At 37.3% G+C, this 26,655-nt stretch overlaps 1 protein-coding gene across 2 annotated transcripts in view; it reads left to right on the top strand.

Annotated features, from left to right (window-relative positions):
• Efcab3 (EF-hand calcium binding domain 3) overlaps positions 1–26,655 on the top strand; it is a 316,604-nt gene that overhangs the window by 98,141 nt on the left and 191,808 nt on the right. For both annotated transcript variants that reach the window (XM_031352655.1, XM_031352656.1), the window contains exons 44-66: positions 1,243–1,296; positions 1,927–2,031; positions 2,977–3,030; positions 3,612–3,716; positions 5,190–5,243; positions 5,975–6,079; positions 7,615–7,668; positions 8,724–8,828; positions 9,407–9,460; positions 10,274–10,378; positions 11,115–11,168; positions 11,832–11,936; positions 14,164–14,217; positions 14,777–14,881; positions 16,023–16,076; positions 16,790–16,894; positions 19,783–19,836; positions 21,461–21,565; positions 22,230–22,283; positions 23,223–23,327; positions 24,082–24,135; positions 24,950–25,054; positions 25,832–25,885. In XM_031352655.1, the coding sequence (XP_031208515.1) occupies positions 1,243–1,296; positions 1,927–2,031; positions 2,977–3,030; positions 3,612–3,716; positions 5,190–5,243; positions 5,975–6,079; positions 7,615–7,668; positions 8,724–8,828; positions 9,407–9,460; positions 10,274–10,378; positions 11,115–11,168; positions 11,832–11,936; positions 14,164–14,217; positions 14,777–14,881; positions 16,023–16,076; positions 16,790–16,894; positions 19,783–19,836; positions 21,461–21,565; positions 22,230–22,283; positions 23,223–23,327; positions 24,082–24,135; positions 24,950–25,054; positions 25,832–25,885 (1,803 nt within the window). The remainder of the gene's footprint in view (positions 1–1,242; positions 1,297–1,926; positions 2,032–2,976; positions 3,031–3,611; positions 3,717–5,189; positions 5,244–5,974; positions 6,080–7,614; positions 7,669–8,723; positions 8,829–9,406; positions 9,461–10,273; positions 10,379–11,114; positions 11,169–11,831; positions 11,937–14,163; positions 14,218–14,776; positions 14,882–16,022; positions 16,077–16,789; positions 16,895–19,782; positions 19,837–21,460; positions 21,566–22,229; positions 22,284–23,222; positions 23,328–24,081; positions 24,136–24,949; positions 25,055–25,831; positions 25,886–26,655) is intronic.

The following is a 26,655-nucleotide window of genomic DNA, read 5'->3' on the forward strand; positions in this document are numbered from 1 at the left end:
ATACCATGTGTGTTCTTTTGTGATTGGGTTACCTCACTCAGGATATTCTCCAGATCCATCCATTTCCCCAAGAATTTCATAAATGCATTGTTTTTAATAGCTGAGTACTACTCCATTGTGTAGATGTACCACATTTTCTATATCCATTCCTCTGTTGAGGGACATCTGGGTTGTTTCTACTTTCTGGCTATTATAAATAAGGCTGCTATGAACATAGTGGAGCATGTGTCCTTATTGAGTTGAGTTGTGTGGGTGTCATCTTCAGCAATGCTCTCCCCACCACATCCCCAAGAATCAGGTTGTGGACTGCAACCCATTGTCTTGGCAAATAGCCTGGTTCATTTGGGGATCTTCATGAAACCCCCTTCGCCAACCAACTACATGAGCTCTGTCATAAGTTCCTAGCCCTGCTATTCTAGCACAAAAGCAGACATAGATGAACAAGCAGATGACTGTCTGTCACAGTATGTGTTTATGGACACATTATGAGACCCAGATGTTGTCTTTTGGGGGTTGCAAGTAACTAAAAATAAAAAGGCAACTCTGAGGCTATAAGTGATAAAAAAAAATAATAATAGGTTCTGGACTGAACATGGCCACTGGGCCATAGTGTTCCAAGCTCTGGATCAGGAGAAAGAATATTGTTTACTGTTGGAGTATCCCTCGTATCCAAGATTTGTATATTGATGTGTGATGTAGGCCACAATTGCAGAATGCAAACTTTAGAGTATAGGGAACCTCAAGCCCTATTTTTCTGCATCTGCTCATTTTACAAATATTTTAATTGAACAAGTGGATGGATATAGTATGATAATACATACACAACATTCCCATGTCATTAATACTTTGTGTTTAGACCCATCTCTTTTCCCAGTAATTAATAAAATATATTCTAGGTGGTTATGAACTACAGCCCCCCTTGCTGTTTTTAGAACGATAGAACTTAACTTTTGCCTATTATCTAATTTCCAACTATCCCTTTGCACTCTATGCATCAGAACCCCTAGTCATCAATGTTGTTAAATTCCTATTGGCTTTTCTAAAACAAAAACAAAAAACAACCTACATTTGAAGATGAAGGCAGGCTGTGGAACTTTTCTTTCTCCTTCTGAGTAATTTCATTTAGCATGTCTTTCATTTGGGTCCATCCATTTGGAAAACTGATGAAATATCATTCTTTTGTGGATGAATAACACTCCATTGTGCTCAAGCATTCTATTTTTTTTTTTTTTAACCTTACAGCTAATGGCAACGTTGAACTTACTAAGTTGATGGATGCAGTGAAAACTCTCACAGGTAATAAATTAATATACATAAAGAGTATGTGTTATATTTAGTTTGTCTTACCATTTTATCTTTTGTTTGGTAACCTTTTAATCTGACTTATCTAATGTTCTAGAACTATGTTTCTATAGTCTTTGGTTTTATAATAAATTTTAGTTTTGTGTCTTGGTAGAAAGTTGTTTGATATTCATATATGACATAAAAATATTCACATGTGGAGGAAAAGACAAATTCTGGATTAAATCACTGAATGACAGAGTAAAATGTGATAAAGATGTAGGTGATTTTATTATTTAAAGATGCTCAGAAACACGATGTCACACAATCACATATTTACGTGGATAATAAAGTCCCAACTCACTAGGACATTATGTAAGCCTCTTCTCCTTGTGTGCTGATAATCCATACCAGGTTTTAACTGTGCCAGCTTACTCTTCTTAATAGAAAATGAGGCATTTCATTAGCATTAAGCAAAAATATCTATTCACAAATCCAATTGTGTGTGTGTGTATGTGTGTGTGTAATTCTCTGTCCTTATCAAGCAGTAACATTAATATGGAATAGGTTGAAATGTGATGAGTTTTATAAGTTTTTTTTTAGAAGTAGGCAGTATTTAAATTATTTCCTTTTGTGTTTTTGAAGGGGAAAAGACCGATGTCAAAGATGTTAAAAAAGTTCTGGAAGAAATGGGAATCAACCTCAAGGAAAAAGAACTGTTGAAGCTGCTAAAAAAATTGCCAGTTGATGGTGAGAATTTCAATTAGCATTAGTTCTTTAAAAGGCTATAGAGATTTGCCATAGAGATTTCAGGCCAGCCATGGCTATAGAGTTAGATCCTGTCTGAAACAAGAAAGTAGAGAGTGAAAACTTAGTGGTGTCTGTGAGAGAAAGGAGGGGTTGGGGGGTGGAACTGTTCAACTTGCTTTTTAAGCTTATATGGCTGGCCAGAGATCCCCCTCCTCAGTGCTTCCCCCCCCCCCGCATCCCCCCTACCCCGTGGGTTCCAAGGAACAAACTCAGATCTGAGCCATCTCTCTAGTCCCTGCTGGTGGCAAGCTTTAAAATCCTCTTTATTTGATTGTGGAAGAAAGAACATATATCTTGAGATCCTTTAAACAGACCTGTGCCACAAGCACAAACAGAAAGACTAAACATTAAATTATGATTACGCAGACCTGTGCCACAAGCACGAACAGAAAGACTAAACATTAAATTGCGATTGAGAAACAGATTTGGCTCTTAAGCTATTGCTCTCTATTGCTCTCTTGTCTCTTGCCCTCTTTCCCCCCTTCTCTTTTCCCCCTCTCTCCACATGGCCATCTCCAGTCTCTACTTTTCTACTCTCTCTCTCTCTCTCTCTCTCTCTCTCTCTCTCTCTCTCCTTTCTACAATAAAGCCTAAAAACTAAAAAACAAACAAACAAACAAACAGACAGATTTGGACAAGTGTATAATGGAGACAAATAGATTAATCACAAGAGCATAAAGAAGAAAGCAGGCGAGTTAGTCAGAACTAACCGCCGCTATTGTTCATGGAGGGCGAGGGTTGATGGGAGAGTAGACTGAAAACTCTTAGCTTCTTGATTGGATCACCTTTGATTGACCTCACATATGTACATAATCGAATAAGTCTTTTCCAAACTACAGCATTCATATTTTCCCTGACATGACCCGACATGTACGTTTCTTACAGAGGACGGAAAGGTCTATAAAAATAGGTTGATGAACAGCCTGAAGTCTGTTAAAGGTGAGTGGGAGCCGTGATGATGTGCAGATAGGACCTGAGCTCTGCTTCTTTGTTACTATGTTGTGCATGCTGTGGTTAGGGCACTCACACATCTCTTGTGGGTTATTTGCCATTTGCTCTCTTTGCTTTTGTTCTGTCTTAGAAAGATATTGCAAATTCTGGTAAGTGTGGTACTTAGGGCAAAAGCAAATGAAGTAGACTTCATTTGGAATGTTAAAAAGAGAAATAATAAAAATTGGTTTATGTGGAGCATTTGCCCATAATAGAAAAAATCTGAAGCTTCAGAAAACAAAAGGTAAATTGACAAAAACAAAGGAAAACCTGTCGCCTCCACTGCCGAACTAACAATCAGTGCATGTGACCTAGGCCTCTCAGAGGGCATGCTGGGTAGGTGGTACTCGAGGCTTTGCATGGAAAGGTTTCTATTATTAAGTCCACTACAATTCTCTTTGTTATTGTTACTATTTGTTGAGCTATGGGTCTTGGTCCTTCTGCTGAAAAAGATAACAATGCATAAAATATAATAATTTTGAAATATTTGGTTCCTTCAATCTTGCTCCTATGTCCGTGTCTTTCACAAGGAGGGACTATTAGTGCCACTAAAGTAGATTCTCTTCTGGGAAGCATGGGCGTGAAACTCGAAGAAAAGGAACTTAAAGACCTGATGCAGAATCTGCAGATGGATGGTAAGCCTGTAACCTCACTGAGCTTCTCAAGCAGAGGGGTTCCCTATAAATACAGTCAGCCCTCCACCCCTCAGTTCACCCTTCTGTGGTGTGGCACAAGGCTCTTCCTATACAGTTAAACCAGGGGAAGTCTGTAAGACTACTAGCTACACCTGTATTGTGCATGGGTGTTTTGCTTGCATGTGTGTAGTATCTACGCACCGCATGTGTGCAGGGCCCAACCTGGATGCTTCATAGAGAACTATTAAGAGGGTAAGGTGGGGATGGAGAGCAGTTAGAAGATGGACGCTACAGTAATCCAGAGAGAGGATGAAGCCTGGACAGGGACACTAGGTTAGAGCCAGGCAGAGCAACAGGAAAGCCACAGTCTGAAGACAGAGCCGATCCTCATAATCTAAGGATGGGCTATCAGTCTGGCTCTCCACACAGCATCTGAAGTTATCCTGCTAATGAACACATCGCACGTCATAACATCAATCACCTGCACTCAGAATACCCTTCAAAGCTCCCTTGTGTCTCCCGGGGTTAAAGTCGGAGTTCTTACTATGACCCAGAAGATGTTATACAACCTGTCTAGTCTTCTGAAATCTTCTGCTAGCTTCCCATGGCCCTGGGCTAAAATAGTTTCACCCATTCTAAAGACATTTGTCCTTACACACATAAGCCAGCATGTCGCCTTTGCAAACCTTTCACTTACTCTGAAATACGCATCTCTCAGACATCTACCTGTCCCACTCCCTCATGTCACTTCCATGAGACCGCCCTCTCATACCTTCTCTTTAAACCTCAAAAGCAGCGCTTGGCATCATTCTTTGCCATTTCTCAGATTTACTATCATTTACCTAATCTCCAAGTCAGGCTTCCATTCCTTGTATTGTATGTTTATTATTTAAGAAACAATGCTAAGCAAAAAGGAAGTACTCAATAGCTGGTACATTTCATTGAATTTAGTAGGGCTCTACGGTATGCAGCTGATTGCTAAGTAATGTAATTAGGTACATTACTCTAAAATATGCTTAAGCAAGCACTCACTATTAAATAGCAAGTCAAATTTTAATGAAATGTTAATAATTATTTGTAGATTAGACAATCTCCTTAAGTCAGTTGAACCACCAGCATGTGATATGATCTAGTTTTAGGTTTTGTTTCATTCCATATATGAAAGAGGAGGGTGTACTCCACAGTTTCCAAACAAGAAAATTAATTCCAAGAAAGACTTGAAATTCAATGTGTGTGTGTGTGTGTGTGTGTGTGTGTGTGTGTGTGTGTGTGTGTGTGTGTGTCTGCCCACAGTAACTTGAAAGAGAAAATGCAGGGTGATAATTGTTATAGAAATTTTAACATGTAGGACAACATGCCCCTTTCAACCTTGAAAAATTTTTAAGTAAAACAAGTCTTAGAAGGTGCTTCCTTTTGTATCTTATATCAAAGTTTTAATCTGTGTTAATGACCTGTTTCTGTATTATTCTGTAGCTGATGGGAATGTCGCTCTTAAAACGATAATGGATGAAGTAAAAAACTTTTCTGGTGAGTAAACAAACACTCACTGTGAAGCCGCCAGCCTTGAGCTTTATGCTGTTTCCTACTTCCATTGTCTAGCTGCCCAGTTGCTGACTTTAAAGATGTGTAGGGTTTTATTGTTATTGAGATTGTAGTCCATGCAGTTGGACACTACACAATTCAGGTTTTAAAAATAGACTGAGGGGTTATGTGTTCATAGCATGTTGCTTCACTCTGTAATTTGTTTCCTAAAAAAAATACTAATTGCTGTAGAATATTGTTTATTCTCAGTTGAGGTGTAGGCAGAGTAAATATATAAAACCATCACCCTTGTTTCTACAACCACTTAATCATATCATTTGGAGAGGTTGTGAATGTTTAAATCATTCATCTATGATGCTCTGTTCACTAGACAGTTAATCAGCTCAGATTCAGTATGCCTTCACTTCAGACTTAAGAGAACATCAATAAGTTCAACTATTTTAATGATTTCTCCATCAGGATTCATTCTTTCTTCCTTCTACACTTCTGCTTCCTACCCCACTTCTCTTCTTGCTCCTGCTTCTCCTCTCTCCTCTTTTCTCTCTCCAGAAAAAGAGATAATTTCATTCTTCCCTGGCTTAGTCTCAAATTGCAGGTGACTTGTTAGATTGGCATAGCAATCACATTATTTGAAATCACTGAATCCTTAAATTCTCAACTAATTTTCTTCTTTTCTTTCTTTCTTCCTTTCTTTTTTTTTCTTTTTTTCTTTTTAGGAAACAAGGTTGATTCAAAAGATATTCAAAATTATCTCAGCAACCTGGGGATTGAGCTAACAGAGGAAGAATGTTCAGAGCTCAAGAAAACCCTGCCTACTGATGGTGAGCCATGTTTGTGGCTCTTTAGCCTCATGGAGAACTTAATTTATGGCTACTTATAAATACTTATAAGAACTTTCTATAATATTAATAACTTTATGACAGTAATAATTCTAGAACTCCATCATCTTCATTAAGGTTTTACTGCTGTGGACAGGCATCATGACCGAGACAACTCTTATAAAGGACAACATTTAATTCGGAATGGTTTACAGGTTGAGAGGTTCCATCCATTAACATCAAGGTGGGAACATGGTAGCATCCAGGCAGGCATGGTGCAGGAAGAGCTGAGAGTTCTACATCTTCATCTGAAGGCAGCTAGGAGAATACTGACTTCCAGGCAGCTAGGTCAAGGAAGGGTCTTAAAGCCCATGCCCACAGTAACACACTTCCTCCAACAAGACCACACCTACTCCAACAAGGCCACACCTCCTAATCATGCCACTCCCTGGGCCAAGCATATTCAAACCACCACATCCATTAACTCTAATTAGATTCTAAGTTGTGTTGAAGACATGCAATTATTAATTGAATTTTACCTCTTAAATCATTAAAACCTTCAAAGATAAGTAATTACTATAACTTAATATTTATCCAAAGTGAGGAAGCTTAAATATGATCAGAGAAAAGAAAGAGAAATGAAGAGAGTAAAAAGTTAGTACAAGGACTAGAAAGAAGTCCATGGAAGCAATGGTATAGTGAAGTGGCTAAGAGTCCCAAGTCTGAGTGCATAGATCCAAATTCTGGTCCCTCTACCTGTCACTGTATTATCTTGGACAAGTTACTTAACTGTTCTACATCTTGAGTTCTACATCTTCAAAATGGGAGTAAGAACTGAATGAGGTGAAGCACCTTGAAAAGTGATTGGTAGAGAGTTAAACACTGGTGATTGTTAATGACTGAGCCACTGTGGTGGGATGCTGTGATGATGGCCATGGTGATCGCGGTAAAGACAGCCATAGTGATTGTCTTAGTCAAGGTTTCTATTCCTGCACAAACATCATGACCAAGAAGCAAGTTGGGGAGGTAAGGGTTTATTCAGCTTACACTTCCACATAGCTGTTGATCACCAAAGGAAGTCAGGACTGGAACTCAAGCAGGTCAGGAAGCAGGAGCTGATGCAGAGGCCATGGAGAGATGTTCTTTACTGGCTTACTTCTCCTGGCTTGCTCAGCCTGCTCTCTTATAGAACCCAAGATTTCCAGCCCAGGGATGGCACCACCCACAAGGGGCAATTGAGAAAATGCCCCACAGCTGGATCTCATGGAGGCACTTCCCCAACTGAAGTTCCCTTCTGTGATAACTCCAGCCTGTGTCAAGTTGACACACAAAACCAGCCAGTACCGTGATAAAGCTTGGGAGCAGTCCTAACACACAATGATAGCTTAGGTGACAAAGTTCACAGAGATTTGTCACTTTCCCAGGCTTTGGCATTCCAACTTTCACATTAAAGCAAATGTAAAAGCAGTTTCTAGAGTGTCACAAAGCAAGTTATCTACATGACTTTCATTTAGCATGAATCTACTTGTTTCTCACAGCTGCTGGAAAAGTATATCAGAATAAAGTGATGGATTCTCTAAAGTCACAAGAAGGTAATGACTTAAATATTAAGATCTCAGGACTGTATTTATAGTTTAAATATTAGACATGTACTAATTACCTATGCTTCCTTACAAATTGGTTTTATTAGCCTTATTTGTATTCCTGCATATAGCTTTGAGTTTTCCCAAACTTTACCAGAAGAGGAAAAGTCATTTGAAATTTACTTTCATATAGCAGAGAATTATTTTATAATTTTGTGTCAAATGATCTTATCTTTCATGAGCAAAAAATAGCCTCTACTGCTTCTGAAATCAAGATAACTTGCTTCCACCTTAGTTTAAAAGTTGTCCACTTTTATATGGTCCGTTTTCTTTCTAGTCAATCTATTAACATCTATTAAATAAGATGTAGGTGTAGTTGGATCTTGAATGCACTGAAACCATCTAACTGTCTCATTTTCTTTTTTTTTTTAAGTTTTATTGCATTATAATGAGAAAAGTTACATGATTTCAATTTATCTGAATTTGTTAACATTTTAAAACATATTTTAAGTAAATATGATTAAATCACATTCTTGTTTTCCTTTTGTACCCCAACTCCTCCCAGAGGAGTATTACCCCTTCAATACCTATAATATCTTTTTTTGTCATATTCTTTAAAATTTATAAAATATTATAACAATAAAAATGAGTATTATAAAAGTTGTTTGATATAAAACAACAATCAATTTAACAGTCTTATGTAGATGCTTGTCTTAAGACAATACTGAAAATACATGTTTTTCTCAATATACATTTTAAATAACTCCAAATGTATTAACTGTATATTTCAAAATAATACATCACCACTAGTATTTTTTAAATGAACATAAATATATAAAGTCTTTTTGTCTGTTTGTTTGTTTTATATTTAGTAGAGCTTAAAATCTTGGCTCTTACTGTGGTAACTTGATACAAGAGTTACAAACATCAAGCAAAGTATTCAGTCTTACTCTTTGTTGTTCTCTTAAAAAACCCCTCCCAATTTAATTGTCTACATTTCTTTTGGGTATATAAATACTTTTAAAATATGTAAGCTGTTGTCTGTCTCATTTTCCTTTTCTAAGGAGGGATGGTTAATCTCAGTGACCTGGACAAAGTTCTTAAAAACATGGGACTTGAGCTCACAGAAAAAGAACATAAAATTCTAAGAGACAACCTTATAGTTAAAGGTGAGCACTGAATATGTAACATATTCAGTATTTTTTAAGTTCAAAGGATTATATCCAAGTATCTGTTATGTGTACCAGACTTAGATGTTTCTGAAAACTACAAAATTTCAGCAGAGCCAGTAAAGAATTAATTATATTTCATTATGTTGAGATCTGTTCCCTCTATCCCATGTATAGTCATGTTTTTTTTTTTTTCATGAAAAAATGTCAGTTTTCTCAAAGGCCTTTACTGCTGCTTTTGAGTGAACATGTGATCCATGTCCTCATATTCAGCAATGTGATGAATTCTGTTTATTGGTTTGCATATGTTGAACCATGTCCTCATCTCTGGAATGAAGGCAGCCTGATCATGGTGAACGATCTTTTTGTGTGTTCTTAAATGAGGCTTATAAGTATTTTACAAGCCAGGAGACTGATGATCTTATTTTGCTGGAAGATTTGCCCAATCCTATTAATTATAAATTAAATATAAGACTTGAAAAACCCAACAAAAGATTAGATTTTGGCTCAGGTTATAAGTAAGCATGTCATGTGCCTCAAAAGATGTGCCATCTAATTGATTGTGTCTTTTCTAATAGCTGATGGGAAGATTGGTCTCAGTAAGCTTCTAGACACAGTAAAAGCAGCTAAAGGTAAAGTGGGTGGCAAAGTACTCAGAATGAACCTAAGAATATAAACAACCCTACAAAATTACATATCTGACCCATGTATCATAGTTAGCACCATCATTCAGATATCTTCTCTTTCACTGATGAGTGGTCTATCTCTAATTTCCTAGAATTGTAATGTAGGTGAGCTATGTTTCAGTTACTATTTTGTGCAAAAAAAAAAAAAAAAAATCATGTGTACAAATGTTTTGCCTACATTTTGTCTGTATACTACATGAGTGCCTGGTACCCATGGAGGACTAAAAAGGATATCAAATCTCCTAGAACTAGAGTTATAGATAAGTGTGAGCCACTATGGTAAATGCCAGGGATCAAACCTAGGTCCTCTGCAAGAGCAGCAAATTCTTTAGCCACTGAGCTGTCTCTCTAGCCAGCTTCTCTATGCAGACTTTTGATTGCCTCTTTTTAACATGTCTTTTTTCTCCCTCTTATTAATTTCTCCACAACATATTTAACTATTGAGGTTAAATGACTTATGATTAATAAACTAAGCAAGGCCTCAGTTAAGGATATACATATTACAAAAAGGCTAACATAAATTTTTCTGGCTAATTTATGAATGTAGGCCACCTAAAATATTCTGGTCTATGGTAATGTTTTATTCCATCCATCAGCGAACACTGTAATACACTTTCCCCATGATTACGGGAAGATACTTTTTACCTGTGCTTATATTGAAGTTTTGCTCTTGATACAGTAGTTAAGAACAATGCTGAGAATGTTTAAGTCATTTTTAAAATTCTTAGATTTTTTTTAAAAAATTCTTATTATTTATAGGAAAAGAAATTAATGTGGATGAAATAGAAGACCTTATGGAAGAAATGGGGATAGAACTTACAGATAAAGAATTCCTGAGGCTGGTGGAAAGCTTACAAGCTGATGGTAAGTGTTTAAAGTAGACCCAACTCTGATTTTCGGCGGGGGACCGTTTTTATGGTGAACTGACATAGGCAGCATCTGGAGACAGGCTTTTTGTGTTGCATCTGGCAGGGGCAGGTGGGGGGGTTACACTGGTAACTAGTGGGTTGAAGCTACTGGCTAATAACACCCTTAGAGTAATAATCAAGTTTCAGTGACTAAGACAGCCATGCACATAAGAACCATCCGGCCTAAGTATCTATAATTCTGATATTAAAACGCCTCAGTGGAACCTTTCGGGAAGCTTAGGTTCGTGTGCTTTTGTACACTCTGTCCTGTTCAGCTGTGAGGAGAACATCATGTCAACCGTCTCGGGCATGTCTGCTGTGGTGTTCTCATTCATCTCTGTTCCAGAAAAAGGGGCTCGGCCAACCGTGATCCGAAACCCCCGAAACTATGAATCGAAATAAGTCTTCCTCCATTAAGTTGATTTTCCTCAGGTTAATCGCACAGCAGCAAAAAGTCTGCCAAACACATGCCAGAGAGAAAACGTGCCTAACACTTTCAAAATTCTATGTCATAAGATGTTCCTATGCATTGATCTTAACATTTTCAAAATGCTATGTCATAAGATGTTCCTATGCATTGATTTAAATGGAAAAAAACCAAGACTCAGTTTAGATACAGACTTCTGAGATGATTTTTTTAATACTGTTGTAATGATTGATTTCTCCTTGGCCTGAATTGTTTGTTCTTACAGCTGATGGAAATACTTATCACAAGAGAATGATGGAGGGTTTAAAGACCTATAAAGGTAAGAGAACTGTGGCATGAAGCAAACATATAAGAAGGCCCAGTAGTTTGCTTGACTCTCTTTCCTGGACACTGAGACACGAACCACCTTCTGGTAGGCACAGTGCTTTATTTTGTCATTTAAATCTTCTGTAGAACCCCTTGTAATCTGCCATTCTTACTGGGGTAAAATATGCATAGCACAGTTTGCCATTTTAAATGCACAAACCAGTAACTTTAGGTGGGTTCATGGTATCATACAGCCATGACCCCTATTCACCTTCAGAGCCTTTTGTTGTTGAGAACAGAAACTCTGCACCTGCTAGGGAACCATTGCTAACCCCTCCTTCTTCCAGCTCCTGCTTGCCTCTGTTCCATTTTCTATGAATTTATCTCTTCTAGTAACCTAGAAGTGCCAGTAAGTTAACTGCATTTAATTTTATATTTTAATTTTGAATTATAAAGAAATTTTCCCCATTCCTTGGGAAATTCTCAAAAGTCTATCAGAATCCCAAATGAAATCTAAATATTTACAACTTTTAAAATATAATTGGCAGCAAGTTCAATCGATCTGAAAGCTCAACTAACAATCATTTTAGTATCCAAATAACCAAGAATGGGGTCTTCTATTTTTGACCCATTTTAAAGTTACTATCTCTTACTTTTACCTGTATCTCTTTTTAAGAAGGGAAAATCAAGGCTGATAAAGTGGACATGTTTCTGAAGAACACAGATATGGATATCTCAGAGACAGAACTTAAGGATCTAAAACAAAGCCTGCCAGTTTCTGGTAAGCATCTACCTGTTTGCATCAGAATGGCAAAGCTGTTAAAACACAGGCTCCACAGCCTGACTGCCTGATTTGAATCCCTACTCTTCTGTTTAATGCTCGTATTATCTTAATGTTTTCTCTGTGCCCCACCTTCTTCCTCTATATAAAAGCATATTAAGAATACCTAATTAACAAAGTTTTATGAGAACCAAATTATATCAGTTCTATCATTGCTATTAGTATTATCCTATTCTAACCTTGTGTGATTAAGTATGTAAAACTTCAAAATGCTTATGGACATCAAACCGCTTGGGGAAAAAAAAAAAAACTTTGAAAAGAACTCAAAACTTAAACTGGGTGGGGCAGTGGTGGCACATGCTTTTAATCCCAGCACTTGGGAGGCAGAGGCAGGCAGATTTCTGAGTTAGAGGCTAGCCTGGTCTACAGAGTGAGTTTCAGGACAGCCAGGGGTACACAGAGAAACCCTGTCTCGAAAAACAAACAAACAAACAAATAAACAAAAACCAAAAAAACCCTTAAACTGGGATGACAGCTCAGTAGATGAAGTGCCTGCCACATAAGCCTGAGGACTTGAGTTTGGTCTCTAGAACCCACAGATAAAAGCTGAGTATTAGAGCAGGAGAAATGGCTCTGCTCATCCAGAGGACCTGGGTTCAATTCCCAGCACTCACATGGTGGCTCACAATTATCTGTAACTCCAGTTCCAATGACCTTTCTGACCTCCACAGGCACCAGGCATGCAAGTGGTGCACTGATGTACATGCACACAAACACCTGATAAACATTTTAAAATTAAAAGTTGAGTATTATAGCATACACTCACAAGCATAGACTGGCTTGTACCTCAGGCTCCCTGGACAGCTAGCCTCGTCTAACCTTTAGTGAACTTTAGTCCAGGCCAAGGTATTGCCTCAAAAATCAAGGTTGACAGCATCTAAGGAATCACAACCATGGTTGGCCTTCATGCAGACACACACACACACACACACACACACACACACACACAAGTAAAGTAAGAACACATTCTTCCTTTTGGCATTTACATCAAGAGAATGAGTTATTTTACCGTGAACTCCATATCTGGCTGAGGTGTCACTAGAAAGGGCCAAGATGAGGCAAGGCAAACCAGAGCAAGCAGGAAAGTGTCCTGGGATACAAGCAATTTAAAGATAGATTAAAATGGCGGTGGAGAAACAAAGTCTAGCTTGTAGGGATAAGGATCAAATCTCTCCAAAAGGATTCAAATTTGCAGAGACTACTTCCTCCCATCAATATAAAACAGAGACAAAATTTCACAGAGTAGTACACCACCTATTTGATTCCTTGTCATTGATCAGGATACGAGCAAGACTGATCAACATGTTGTGGCGAAACCCTCTTTTCCAAGATCTGGAAAAACACTGTGATTCATATGCATGCATGCATATATATATATGGAGATACATACATACATACATATATATATATATATATATATATATATATATATATATATATATATATATATATAATGCATGCATACATACATACACACACACACATACATACATACATTAATTTATTTTTACCAGTTTTAAAGAGGCAACACAAAACATTACAAAGAAAGAATTACTTCCCTAAATTAAATTCTCAATTGTACCAGTTGTTTCATTTCTAGTTATTTTGATCTTTTGAGATTTTCACACATGAGTAATACTGTGTAGACATAATTTCTATTTTAAATTTTGTCTTTTACTCCCATGTAAATGGCAGGTAGATAGCCATTAAAAACAGACCTCTAAATATCTGGTATAGAAAAACTGTGCCACTACTATTGTGACCTTAATAACCTCTATGTATAATTCAAAGCACTGGTAAAGTCCATACAATTTAATTATAACATTGTGTGGATTGTGAATATGAGCCAACTGTCTATGAGTAGAAATTTTTTCAAGTATTGAAATATAGCGTGAACTTCTTTTAAAATGTTGTTCCTGTGTTCAGGGTAACTGACAGAGGCTCAGCTAAGATTAAAGAGCTGAAGAGCAACTGACACTAGAACGCGTCTCCTTTCCATAGCATTCTTTTGTGGCTAAGCATTCCACTAGCTGGAAGCTGCACTGTCAACACAGCTCCACTGTGGAATGAAAACCTCTTCCGTTTTGCAGTCATAAAGAAGAGTGCTGTGACAATTATAAATCCTGCTCATTTCTGATCTTTATTCTGATTGCTTGTTATCTTGCAGCTAATGGGAAAATTGACATAAGAACTATATTAAACGAAGCAAACACTTACACAGGTCAGTGATGAGTTCCTACCAAACTGAAGCCTTTAGACCATTGTAATAATTTGTATTCTGTTGTTTTCTAACACTGCTCTGAAATTAGACCCCGTAGGGGGAAAAAAAATCTTAGAATGCATAAATTTGGCAAAAAGTGGCCAAAACAGTACAAATAAAATACCTACAGGTCTATGTCTTTGTAAGAAATCCTGCATTCTATAGAACCTGTGCTCCTAATCTCTCTGTGAAATAGGCAGGCTCAGTAAAGGGCACTCATGATTTTTATATGAGTCAATTAACACTATAAACACCTAAAACATTAATGAAAGCATAAAATGCATTCTTAAAGGATTAATTATATTAGCCAAGGTATGTGTTGATTTTACAGTAATAAGGCTGAGTTTAGTTTTTGTAGACCCTAAAAAGAGCCTGTGTAAATGACTGCTAAAGGGACATGGAAACATCCCGAATTCCCCCACCCAGAGCAGCGTGGAAGGACCCGTGCTCTGCTTCTGCTACTCAGCCTAAAATTAGAGAGAGCTAACATGTCCACCTCTCACTGTGTCTGACTTTTTAGGGGAAAAGATTAATGTCAGCAATCTGAGAAATCTGCTGAGAAACATGGGGCTTGAGTTCACTGATTCGGAGTATACAAAGCTACTGAGAATGCTACCGGTGGACAGTAAGTCTTAAAAAGCCACTGAGTCTCCAGACCATAATTTAACAAGCCTGGGAGGGAAATGCACATTTTAGAATTCAGTGCCTGTAAGGCCTATACCATTTAAAGAATATATTATAAAATAAATGACTTGTAGAAATGATGAGACAGAGACTAAGGTAGCAGCCTACAATGAAAAATTAGAGGCATGAGAGTGAAGCCCTTCACTGTGAATAGTAGCAGCAATGGAGTGAGTGACAAGATCAAGTCCATATATTATTTGGGTATATGCGATAAGATTGACACAAGTTAGGATGGCTAACAAAACAAATACGGCAAAATGAAGAGAGTTGGGAGAATTCTTCACACCATATTTGCCATTTAACCATAACTCTGAAACTGCATCTAAATAAAAGGTTAGAATAAAGAAATACTGGCTGCGCTGTAGAGGCTTGGTTTGAGCGCCACAGAACTCTTCTACAAACCTGTCATGATGAGATAATGATGTTACTATAATCAAGGTACAATCCACGTGATTGCTCAGTCTCAGGAGTCATCGTGTGTAAACGACATAAAGCAGTAAGTGAACTGTTTCAGGGTTCTATTTTTGTCTCCCACCAGTTTTATATTTTATATTCTTTTAAGGGCTAAGGGGACTGTAACTCCATAGTAGAGTGCTTTCCTTGATCACAATGAGGCCAGAGGTTCAATCCCCAGCACTGCCCAAAAAATAAAAAAAATAAAAAAGCCTTTTTGTTCTGGAATCTTAACCAATTCTCATATATATATATAATCTGAGAAGTGTTTTCACATAATTTGAAAAATATACTGTCCATCCATAGTCATTTTCACTCTCCTTCCCATCAGGCATTCCTATGCTTGTCTTCTTGATCCTCCCAGCTTGTTAGCATTGTTGCTTACATTTTATTTTCTTCCTGAAGATTCTTAAACCTGCCATCTTTAGGCTTCTGTTTACTGACTTCTGTTTCTATCTTAACTTCTGTGGTTCCTTTCTTTTTGTGTTTAGGACTCTAAGTGCTGTGTTCCCCAGGATGGGTGATTGAGTCTATTTTTATTCTTTACTGTTTTAACATTCTATTCTTCTTTCACCAGTGTCCTTGAGTGATGTAAAAAGCTCACACAGCATTATCTTGTTTTCATGCAGGTGATGGGATGGTGCATTGGAATAGATTCCTGAAGGCTCTGAAGTTTCTCAGAGGTAAGTTAAAGCTCATACTGATGCATCTGTCTGAAGTCCTCAGGCTTGATGGAGTATTGCTGCTGTTGTTTCTCTCTCCTCTTTGAAGGAAACATCAGACTTAGAATCTTCATAAATTTATTACCAAAAGTAAAAAGTAAAAAATTTTTAAAAAGTTAAAAAAAAAGGTAACAAAAGCTTCGTTACCTAATTGTATACAGTATACCTAAATGTATACGTTACTGTATACCTAAATGTATACAGTAAAATTGTAATGAAAGAACACAATTGTTTTGTTAGTTTTAGGAATGTTATTAATTAATAGACAAAAACAATCTGGGAGTCTGGCAATGGAGTAAGTATTTTTAATGTTGACTACCAGTGTTGGAAATGATGTGTCAATGAGCTGATTCCAGTTCAGTGCCATTAAGCCAGAGACCTGTAAAGAACGTCTTTGTCCTGGCAGACTTGTCGCCAGGAAAGAGTTTTTAAAAACAGGTTACACTTAGCTTATGACTCTTGACCTTCTCTCTCTTTTATTGAAAAATTCAAGTGGAAATTATAGAGGATTTTTGTAATAAATACTATTCACAATACAAAAACACAAAGTATACAGGTTTTTTTAATATATATTTATTTTTCTTAAAGTAGTTGCACAGCCACTAAAAACACAAACATGCTTTTCATGGTCTGCACCTTTCATTTACTCTCGTTTTCCTTTTTTTCCCCTTAAGAAGGAAAAGTTGATGTCAAGGGCCTAGGCTCTTTCCTGGAAAACATGGGTATCAAACTCACTGAACAGGAAGTGGAGGAGCTGGCGGAGAGTCTGCCAGTTGACGGTATGTCCATTAGATAGCACTGTCTGTCCCTGAAGAAGGCTTTTAATCTGACAGCTAAGAATTTTAAAAACTAAGTCGAGTTGGTGTTAAGATAAGTGTTCGAAAGTCTTATGGAACCCTAACTACAAATAACGTTTTAAGTAGCAACTAAAATACCTCTAACTACTTACATGAGAAAATTAAATAAGATTTTATTTTTATGCGCTTTTGAAACCTAGGAAACAAAACAAAAGAAGTCCATTAAAATCATTGAGTTTTAGCTATACTGTTTCGGTTCTTGGGCTTTTGTACGAGATTAAAATTTTAAATTTCAAGTCATTCCCCCTAGCTAGCATTGCTGCTGGACAGTAACAAGCACGAAACAAAAATATTCAATTTAAAGCAACAAAACACATACATAAAATAGCTAGAAATAAATTTATTTTAAATCCTACCCATGTCACTTAAGAGATTTTACCCACTGCCAAGGATTTTGTTTTTTGTTTTTTGTTTTTTTGGTTTTTTTTGGTTTTTTGTTCCAAAAGTCAGATAGAGATCTAAGAAGTACAGGGCCGCTTTCTAGGTCCTTTCTTCCTTTATTTGTCTCTACGAAGGCCACAGGCTTACTTCAAACAACAGAAGCATTTAAAATATCGAAACCAATAGAAAACAATTAGTAAAATGGTAAGGTCAACTCATTACCCATCTATAACTACACTGAATACGAATGGACTAAATTCTATAATCAAAAGACAGGCTATAAAAGTAGATAAATAAAACCCAAGCATTTGACTTTGAGTTTAGGAACTTAGAGAGACCAAAGTGAAAAAAAGATTTCAGGTGTAGGGAAGTCAAAAGAGAACAAGGGTAACCATGTCAGACATTAAGGAAAAAAATAAATAAAACAAAGCCTTTTTAAAAAATGAACATAAAAACCCCAAATGTATGAGATACATCAAAAACAGTTCTAAGGGGGAAACTTAAAGTAAAGGACTGACATCAACAGAGATCTCAAATAAACAACCTAATGGTGTTTCTCAGGGGACTAGAAAAGGAGTGCAAACTAAAGCCAAACACACCAGGAGGTTACAAACAGTAAAAGTTGAAGTAGAGAGTTCTCACCAGAGCTTGGGGAAGTATCTCTGTTGGGCTCTGAGGGAAGAGCCCATGCCAGCAGCGGTCAGCGTAGGCAAGAGAGGCCCTAACAAGCCGCAGGGCACAATGTCCTTGAACGCCTTCTTCGTGCAGACCTGAAGGGAGGAGCACGAGAAGCATGCCAACTCCTCAGTCAAGTTCTCCAACTTCTGGAAGAAATGCTCTGAGAGATGGAAGACCATGTCTGCAAAGGAAAACTCAAAGTTTGAAGATCTGGCTAAGAGAGACTAGGCTTGCTATGACAGGGAGAAAGCAGTTAAGAAAGAAAAGAAAGAAAATCCTAATGTTCCAAAAAGACCACCATCTGCTTTCTCCTATGTTGCTCTGAGCATAGCCCAAAAAGACCAAAAATGAACACCCAGGCCTGCCTATTGGAGATAGTGCAGAGAAACGGGGTGAGACGTGGTCTGCCCAGTCTGACAGAGACAAATAACCACATGAGCAGAAAGCAGCTAGGCTGAAGAAGTGCGAAAAGGATGCCGTTGCACACCACGCTGAGGGCAATGGAGAAGCAGCAAAGGATTCTGGTAGGCAACAGGTTCAGGGAAGAGGAAGGAACCAGGAGATGAGGAAAGAGGAGAGGAGGAAGATGAGGAGGAAGAATAAATGGCTGTCCTAAAATGTGTGGCATGTATGTACTCAGGCAACTATTTTGCTAAGAATGTAAAATTCAAGCACAGCTCAACATTAGCTTCAGTATAAAAACTGAACAGAATTTTGTATAGATGATGAGATCCTTTGCAGAGAAAATACTTTCTTTAAAAAAAAGTTTGTAGCTTTTTCAGGGGTTGCAAATGAACAGTTAGAGTGAAAGCTTTTGATGTTGAATGTTTCTAAATATTTAATGGTTTCTTTAGTTTCTTGCAGTAGCAAAACAAACTTCATAGGAATTTATATTACCACTAAAAAACATTTAAAATGTTGCATTTTTTGTTTTCATTTTTAATTTGTAATAAAGTAATTCATGTTACTTGGAGAAAAAGGCTGAGTTCGGAATAAACAAAAGATAGGAAAACAATAGAAAATGCCAACCAAACTAAGATTTGTTTTTCTTTAAATATAAATGAAATCAACAAACCTTTGGCTAAACTAAGAATAAAAGTGAGAATACTCAAAAAAACAAAAATTAAAAAGAAGACATCATGCTGAGAGCACAGATGTACAAAAGCTTAGCAGAGAACAGGTGAGCAGCTATGCAGCAATGGACAGCCTAGAAACATGACAATGTATCAATTTCTAGACAATTTATCAAGTCTGAATCATCAAGAAATAGAAAATCTGACCAGACCAAAAAACAAACGAAAACAAAAAACAAACAAACAAACAAAAACCCAAGGTTGAATGTATCAGTCTATTTTCCATTGCTACTTCAAAATACTTTAGGCTGCTAAATGCATGAAGGAGATATTTAGCCTCCAGGTTGCATAATACTCTTACATTAATGAGTATCTACTAACCCCAGATAGGGAGCCAACCATAACCAAAGTAATTTCAATTTACAAGTAGGAAGAATTAGTACTGTTATCATGTCCATATTACTTAAAGTTTTTCACAGAGATATAAAAGCAATCCTAAAATTCACATGGAACGACAAAGATCTTGGGGCCCATGTCAGTCTTTAGTAAGGCATCACACTACCCACTTTGGGGTGTACTAGAAATTTATGGGCAAGTTTCTCCACTAGATATCCTTGGCATATGGCTTCTGGGCTTACCATATTAATTGCATTTCTCCTTTAAACCTTTTATTCATAGCTCATGGGAAAATTGATCTAGTAAAGGTGATGGATGAAGCAAAAGCCTTTACAGGTGAGTGAGTTGATTTAAATATAGTATCCTAATTTTTTTATAGAAAAGAATTTTTAAGTATTTTTACTAATGTGTGTGTGTGTGTGTGTGTGTGTGTGTGTGTGTGTGTGACTGTCTGTGTGAGTATATGGCACATGCATGCAGTTGCCTACAGAGGTCAGAAGAGGATGCTGCATCCCTGAAGCTGAAATGACAGGCAGTTAGAAATGAAATTCAGGCCTTTTAGAACCATCTCTCCAGCCCCAACATGTCTTTATTGCTATGCTAATTCTATAATATCTATTCATTTATTTTTTAATCCAATGTCCAGAAATTGGAATGTTTCCTAATGTGATTTCTTTTTCATTTGTTAGTGTGGTTGCTTTTGTCTGTTTCTGTTTTTGTTTTTGTTTGTCTCCAGACAGGTTTTCTCAGTGTAGCCCTGGCTGTCCTGAAACTCACTTTGTAGATCAGGTTGGTCTTGAACTCACAGGGATCTGACTGCCTCTGCCTCCTGAGTGCTGGGGTTAAAGATGTGCATCACCACACCCAACTTTAGTGTGTTTTCTAATAATTCATTTTATTTTCCTTAACATAATAGAGCCAAATTCAACAATAAAATGAAATGAATCTTTTTTAAAAAGGACTCTAGTACACATTCATAGACTTAGGATAAGCCATTTGCAACCTTCTAGCTGAATGGAGAAATACTCAATACCTGCTCATTATTGCCATTCTGGGTGCCATTTGTAGTGCATGCTCTTTAAGAATCACACACCATAGTAGAGGATTGTAAAGTCGATCATCAATGGGAGGAGAGGACCTCGGCCCCGTGAAGATTCTGTGCCCCAGTGTAGGGGAATGCCAGGGCCAATAAGTGGGAGAGGGTGGGGTGGCAAGCATGGGAAGCGGGGAGGCAACAGGGGTTCGTTCTTGTTGTTTTTGTTTGTTTGTTTTTTGGAGGGGAAACTGGGAAAGGAGAAACCATATGACATGTAAATAGCTAATAAAAATTAAAAAAAAAAAAAAGAATCACACACCAAGATGAAATTGAATAGGCATTTTTGAAGAGAAATATTCATGTAAGGAGAGGCATCTGGGAAAGGCTGGAAGCTGTGATGTCTGATTCCAAGTGGAGCACTGAGAGAGGGTGGAGGTTTAGATAGAAGCATCCTTATCCGTATTCTTAGACTGCTCTATGGCCATACCGCCTTGAACTTAGCCCTGCTTAGTATTTGAATGGGAAAGTTCTTAGACCAAAAGTCATCCAGTCTTTAAAAGGACTGGCAGGGTTTGCAGCAATTCTCTTACAGAAATTTGTATCTCCTTTGTACTCTTTATTGCTCTCAGTCATTGATCTCAGGAAGCCTAAGTGAGAGGAAGCAAATTTGGGGATAGATTTCGAAGTGGTAGCTGGGGCCAACTTCTCAGTGCATCCTACTGGTGTGTTCTCACAACCAGCATTGAGAGTGAGTTCTCTTCTCCTGACGGCATCTACAGACAAATCGCGTCTCTTGGAAGGGTGTTCTTTCTAGATACTCAGGGGCCATGGGTGTTCCCACCCCTGCATTTATACTGTATGCTTTAATTATCTGTAATCATGCAAAATTCCACGTGGGTCACTATTTTAATCTTTATTATCAAGGAGAAAAACTTGGTGTCGATGAGGTAAAAAATGTTCTGAAAAGCATGGGACTAGAGTACAAAGATCAAGAACTGTCCAAACTGATGGAAAATCTGCCATTTGATGGTAAGCATGTCAAATATTAGTGTGATAAAAAGGCTTTTAGATTTCTCTGTGCCGAACCATCCTCATTTCACAACACTAAGTAAAAAGGCCATCTCGGAAACAATTAAAAAGTTAGATTGTCCATACCCTGACATGAATTCTCTCCACACAGGCTTCTACTGTAAACCTGGATTCTTCTCTTTATCATGCTGCCTATCCCAAGGGGGACATGAGAGTGATACAGGACTCATGGAAAGAGAAAAGGATAGTTTAGGAGTGAACAAATCCAGGGCTTGGGGAGAGTAAAAGAGGTGTGTGTGTTGTATAGAACCTGATGACTAAATTTCCCCAATTTACTCTCACGTTTTTATACACTTATTTATTGTGTGTGTGCGCGTACACATGCATTTGTATAGTGGACATATATGTGTGTGGGTGTGCCTGTGCCACAGTACATGTGTGGAGGTCATGCATATCTTGTAGAAGTAGGTTCTCCCCTTCCACCACGTGGATCCAAGCGATCAGACTGGAGTTGTAAGACTCGACAGCAAACTCCTCGACCATCTCATTGGCACTCACATTTCTATAAGGGAGATCTCTGGAAAAGACCCTAAACGTCTGTTTTCCTGAGCAAATGCTAACGATCAGCCGCACTTCTGTAACTTGAGTCCTGTATTTCTTACAGAAGATGGAAAGATCTATCAAAAAAGGTTGCTAGAGAACTTGAAGTCCTTGAAAGGTGAGTGACAGTAAGTTTTGGAGAAAAAGTCTGTGCATGTCACCAGGGCTCACATGTACCTGTATGTAAGTGTGTGCTCCCATTTAGGTTAAAACCTTTACAGCAGCTGTCGAGCCTCTATCTTAGACCTAAGGGGAAAGACCCCCACTTTCTCAAGATTTTGTTTCCTTTTTTTTTTTTTTTTTTTTGAACAAAAGAAGTAGAACCAGGATTTCACATTTGTGGAGAAAAGGGCAATGTGAAAACATTAGTAGTAGATTTAGTCAGGAGAAAACAGAAACTAGACTTGGAGCTTAGCCACCTAAAATCAACCCCAGACATTATTCAGAAACAAGAAATAGTTACCTCCAGAGCTAGAATTTCCTCGGCATTTATTCTTATTAAAGTGAAATTGCACATATTTATCATGTACATGGTACTTTAAAGTGTAAGTGACTAATGTGGCTGGTTGTTATAACACATCACTTCATATAGCATCGTCTTGTGAAGAAGACAGCAGCATTCATGCTCCTGACTTCGTCTCTGTTGCTGGGATAAAATGCCCTAACAGAAAGCAGCTTTAAGGAGGAAGGACTTCCTCTGTCTTCCAATTCCAATCCCATAGTTTATCATTGGATTTAACACCTTCACTATCTAAACCTTAAGAATGTTTATTAAGTACCATGACAGTTTAAAGTCAATTTAAAGTTAATAGAAATAAAATAGGGTAGGTTTTTTTTTTTTTTTTTTTTGCCTTTGTTAGATAACTGAAGAGAGCCTATGAATAGGCGTTAGAAAAAATGTATGTCACCCCACCCTTTCCCAAAAGAATTTATATGCAATCTTTCTGAGTACTGGCACAATGTGTGAGTTTGCAGCAGGGTAAATATCTCCAGAGGCTGTAGGAAACTGTCTTGGAAGCTTTGTACCTCCTTCTTCCATGGGTCTCTCTTTCCTCAGGTGGGATGGTCAGTACCAGCCATCTGAAATCTGTGATGGACAGCTTAGGAATCAAACTTGAGAAAAATGAATTTAAGGATCTGATACAAAGTCTCCCTGTTGATGGTGAGTGAGCCTTTCAGGCATCCTACTTATACTGGGAGAGTTCACTTTTTTAGGAAAAGAAAGACCTTAGCAATAAAAGTTCTAGGGTAAAGGGCTTTAGGGATGGTGGCCTCATCCGATGTACTCAGAGAGTTATGCATATGGGGAAAGCATATGAGCAAACAGTTACCAAAATTAATGTTGAAGTCTTACATTCGGCTGTGTGATATTTTTAATCTCCACCCATATTATGATCAGTAGTAGACAGTCTTCTACACATTGAATAGCAAAATACTGGATCTTAAGGTCAGGGTACTTCTGAATTTCTTTCCATCACTAACATGAGTTTGGGATATTGAAAATGTGGATGATATTTATATTATTGAAATGGGACCTTTGTACCTTTAAGGTTTTCTTCATGATATTCATTAAGGCAGTGAAATTGGATAAGATAACAGGAAATGTTGCCTATATATTTCTTTTTTTTAAGTGTATTATTTAATGTGTAATATGCCTTTATGTATGTCTGTATACCACATGCATGCAGTGCCCATTAAGGCCAGAAGTAGGTCTCCTGGAACTGGAGGGACAGACCTTTGGATGCTGAGAATCAAACCTGGGTCCCTTAGAAGAGCAGTAAGGGCTCTTAACTACTGAATCATCTCTCCTGACCCCACCAGTGTATTTCTTAAATAAATGTATAAAGCACTTAGGAGAGAGCCTTTGCAAACAATAAATGACAAATTATCATCTTCATTCTCATGCTTTATTCCAGTTAACAAGAAGATTTCTCTAGAAACATTGATGAAAAAGTTGAAATCTTTTACAGGTAAGGAAGTACCTTCCACTAGTGTAAATACTTAAATTAAGTTCATTTAAATTAAAAGTCACTGAGAAGAAGGGAAATTATTTAGGAATTCTATTCAGTGGCACCTCATTTTTCTGTGGCATTTCTAGAATCACATAAAATTAAAATGTTTCATAATGAGATAAACACATCTAATGCCCCTCGGACTAACTTCAGATGATAAATTGTTTTGTACTAGAGTACAATATTGTCAGTTTTCATTAAGATTCCTCACTCCACAAATGGCTTAAAACAGTCTAAAACCTTATAGACTATGGTATAGTAAATAAAAAGTGGGAGTGATGGAAACACCATTTTCACTGAAAGAAGCAAACAGCTCTTATCACACAAATATTTCTGAAGAGCAACTTATAAGAGTCAATGTGATCTTAGTTCACTCATCAGATTCTATTGTAAAAGTTATCTTTCCTTTTTTTTTTTTTTTTTAAAAACAGGGTTTCTCTGTATAGCCCTGGCTGTCCTGGAACTTACTCTGTAGACCAGGCTGGCCTCGAACTCAGAACTCCACCTGTCTCTGCCTCCCAAGTGCTGGGATCAAAGGCGTGTGCCACCACCGCCTGGTTAAAGTTATCTTTCCTAATGTTGGTAAAACAAACAAACACACAAACAAAACATCTCTAATTTATGTAAAGCCAGTAAGTACCATGAAACATACCCATTGACTCTGCAATGGATTCTTCAACTTGACAAAGTTTCACAACTCACGATAATTCACTATTTAAGTTTTTAAACACGGTATTTAAAGTTCTTGTGCCCTCAACTCCCTCTTTGAAAGGAGACAAGGTCGATGTCAGTGACTTGAGAAACATCTTAAAGAACCTGGGGATTGAACTCACGGAGAAGGATCAAGAAAGGCTGCTGAAAATGTTGCCTGTTGATGGTGAGCCAGCTGGGAAACTCAAGAAGCTTTGTTTTGTTCTTGGTTTTGTCTGTGGGTCTGTGTACAACTCTATAATTCTACTTCTGTTTACTCTCCTCTAAAAATACAAAAAATAAACATAAAAAGGAAGGGAAGGAAGGAAAGGAGAAGAATAAGAAAGAAAGAAAAGGAGGGAGAGAAGAAGGGAGGGAGGCAGGGTGGGCATTGTTAAAGATAATCTTGCCCAGTTGTCTTTGATCCTTTATATTGTAAGTGCAAGAAGTCTTGAGACAAAAGATGACATCAACCATAAAGCATGTTATCTTTAGGCCCCTAATTTGTTTACATCATGAAATGAGAAAAGAATGAAGGAGAGAAAAAAATATATCAATGGCAAAAGAAAGCAACATTTAGCATATGGAGTCCCTCAGGTGTTAGAGTAGAGAGGCTTGCCCCAATGAGGAAGGTTTCTACTCCACAAATTCACTGTCTCGAATTAAATAGCATGCAAAGGAGAGACAATTCTTTGAATTTTCATGATTATTGTGTGTTGGTGTATGGGCTATGGATGTGTGAGGAGGACTAGGATGAACTTACGAAGTCAACTCTCTATCACCTTTACACAGGTGCTGAGTTAGAATTCAAGTTTCCAGGCTTGTAGACCAAACATCTTTATCACCTAAGTCATCTCACCAGCCCAAGACAACTCTCTAAAATGTTGACTATTAGATCATTTGTATTATGCTACTTAAAATGTAAAGTTAGTTTTCCATTAAATGAACTATGGTTTTTCTTCAGGTGCTGGGAAGATGTATTACAATAGGTTGCTAAAAGGTGTGAAGTCCTTCAATGGTAAGTAACTTAATTAAAAGACCATTCACCATTCACTAAATCAGTAATTCTGAATCCTTGCTTTAGTATAATTCCTTGTTTCTTTACACTAACACACTTTTTAAGTTTTATTGCATTATGATGATAAAAGTTACATGATTTCAATTTATCTGAATTTGTTAACATTTAAAAACATATTTTAAGTAAATAGATTAAATCACATTCTTGTTTCCCTTTTGTACACCAACTCTTCCCAGAGAACCCCCTTCAATACCAACAATATTTTTTGTCATATTCTTTAAAATTTATAAAATATTGTAACAGTAAAAATGAGTATTATAAAAGTTGTTTGATATAAACAACAATCAATTGAACAGAGTTATGTAGATGCTCGTCTACAGCAATACTGAAAATACATACGTTTTTCTCAATATAAATTTTAAATAACTCCAAACAAATTAACTGTATATTTCAAAATAATACATCACTACTAGTATTTTCTTAAATGAACATAAGTATATAAAGTCTTTTTGTTTGTTTGTTTTGTATTTAGTAGCGCTTAAAATCTTGTTTCTTACTGTGGCACAAGCCCAAAATAAGAACAATTTTTAGACATTGGAGTTCATTGTAATAAGGCTGTACTTCAGTGACTCTCACATCACCAAAGAATTTCACCTCCATCGTAGCTAAGCTGAGAGTTGACAGTTCTGCTGCACCAAGGAGTAAATTGTAGGCACAATTTTTGGATACAGACTTCCTGCTATGGTCAAAGCTATTTGACTTGAGTGAGT

This window comes from Mastomys coucha, unplaced genomic scaffold (assembly GCF_008632895.1).
Source record: "Mastomys coucha isolate ucsf_1 unplaced genomic scaffold, UCSF_Mcou_1 pScaffold5, whole genome shotgun sequence".
NCBI lineage: Eukaryota > Metazoa > Chordata > Mammalia > Rodentia > Muridae > Mastomys > Mastomys coucha.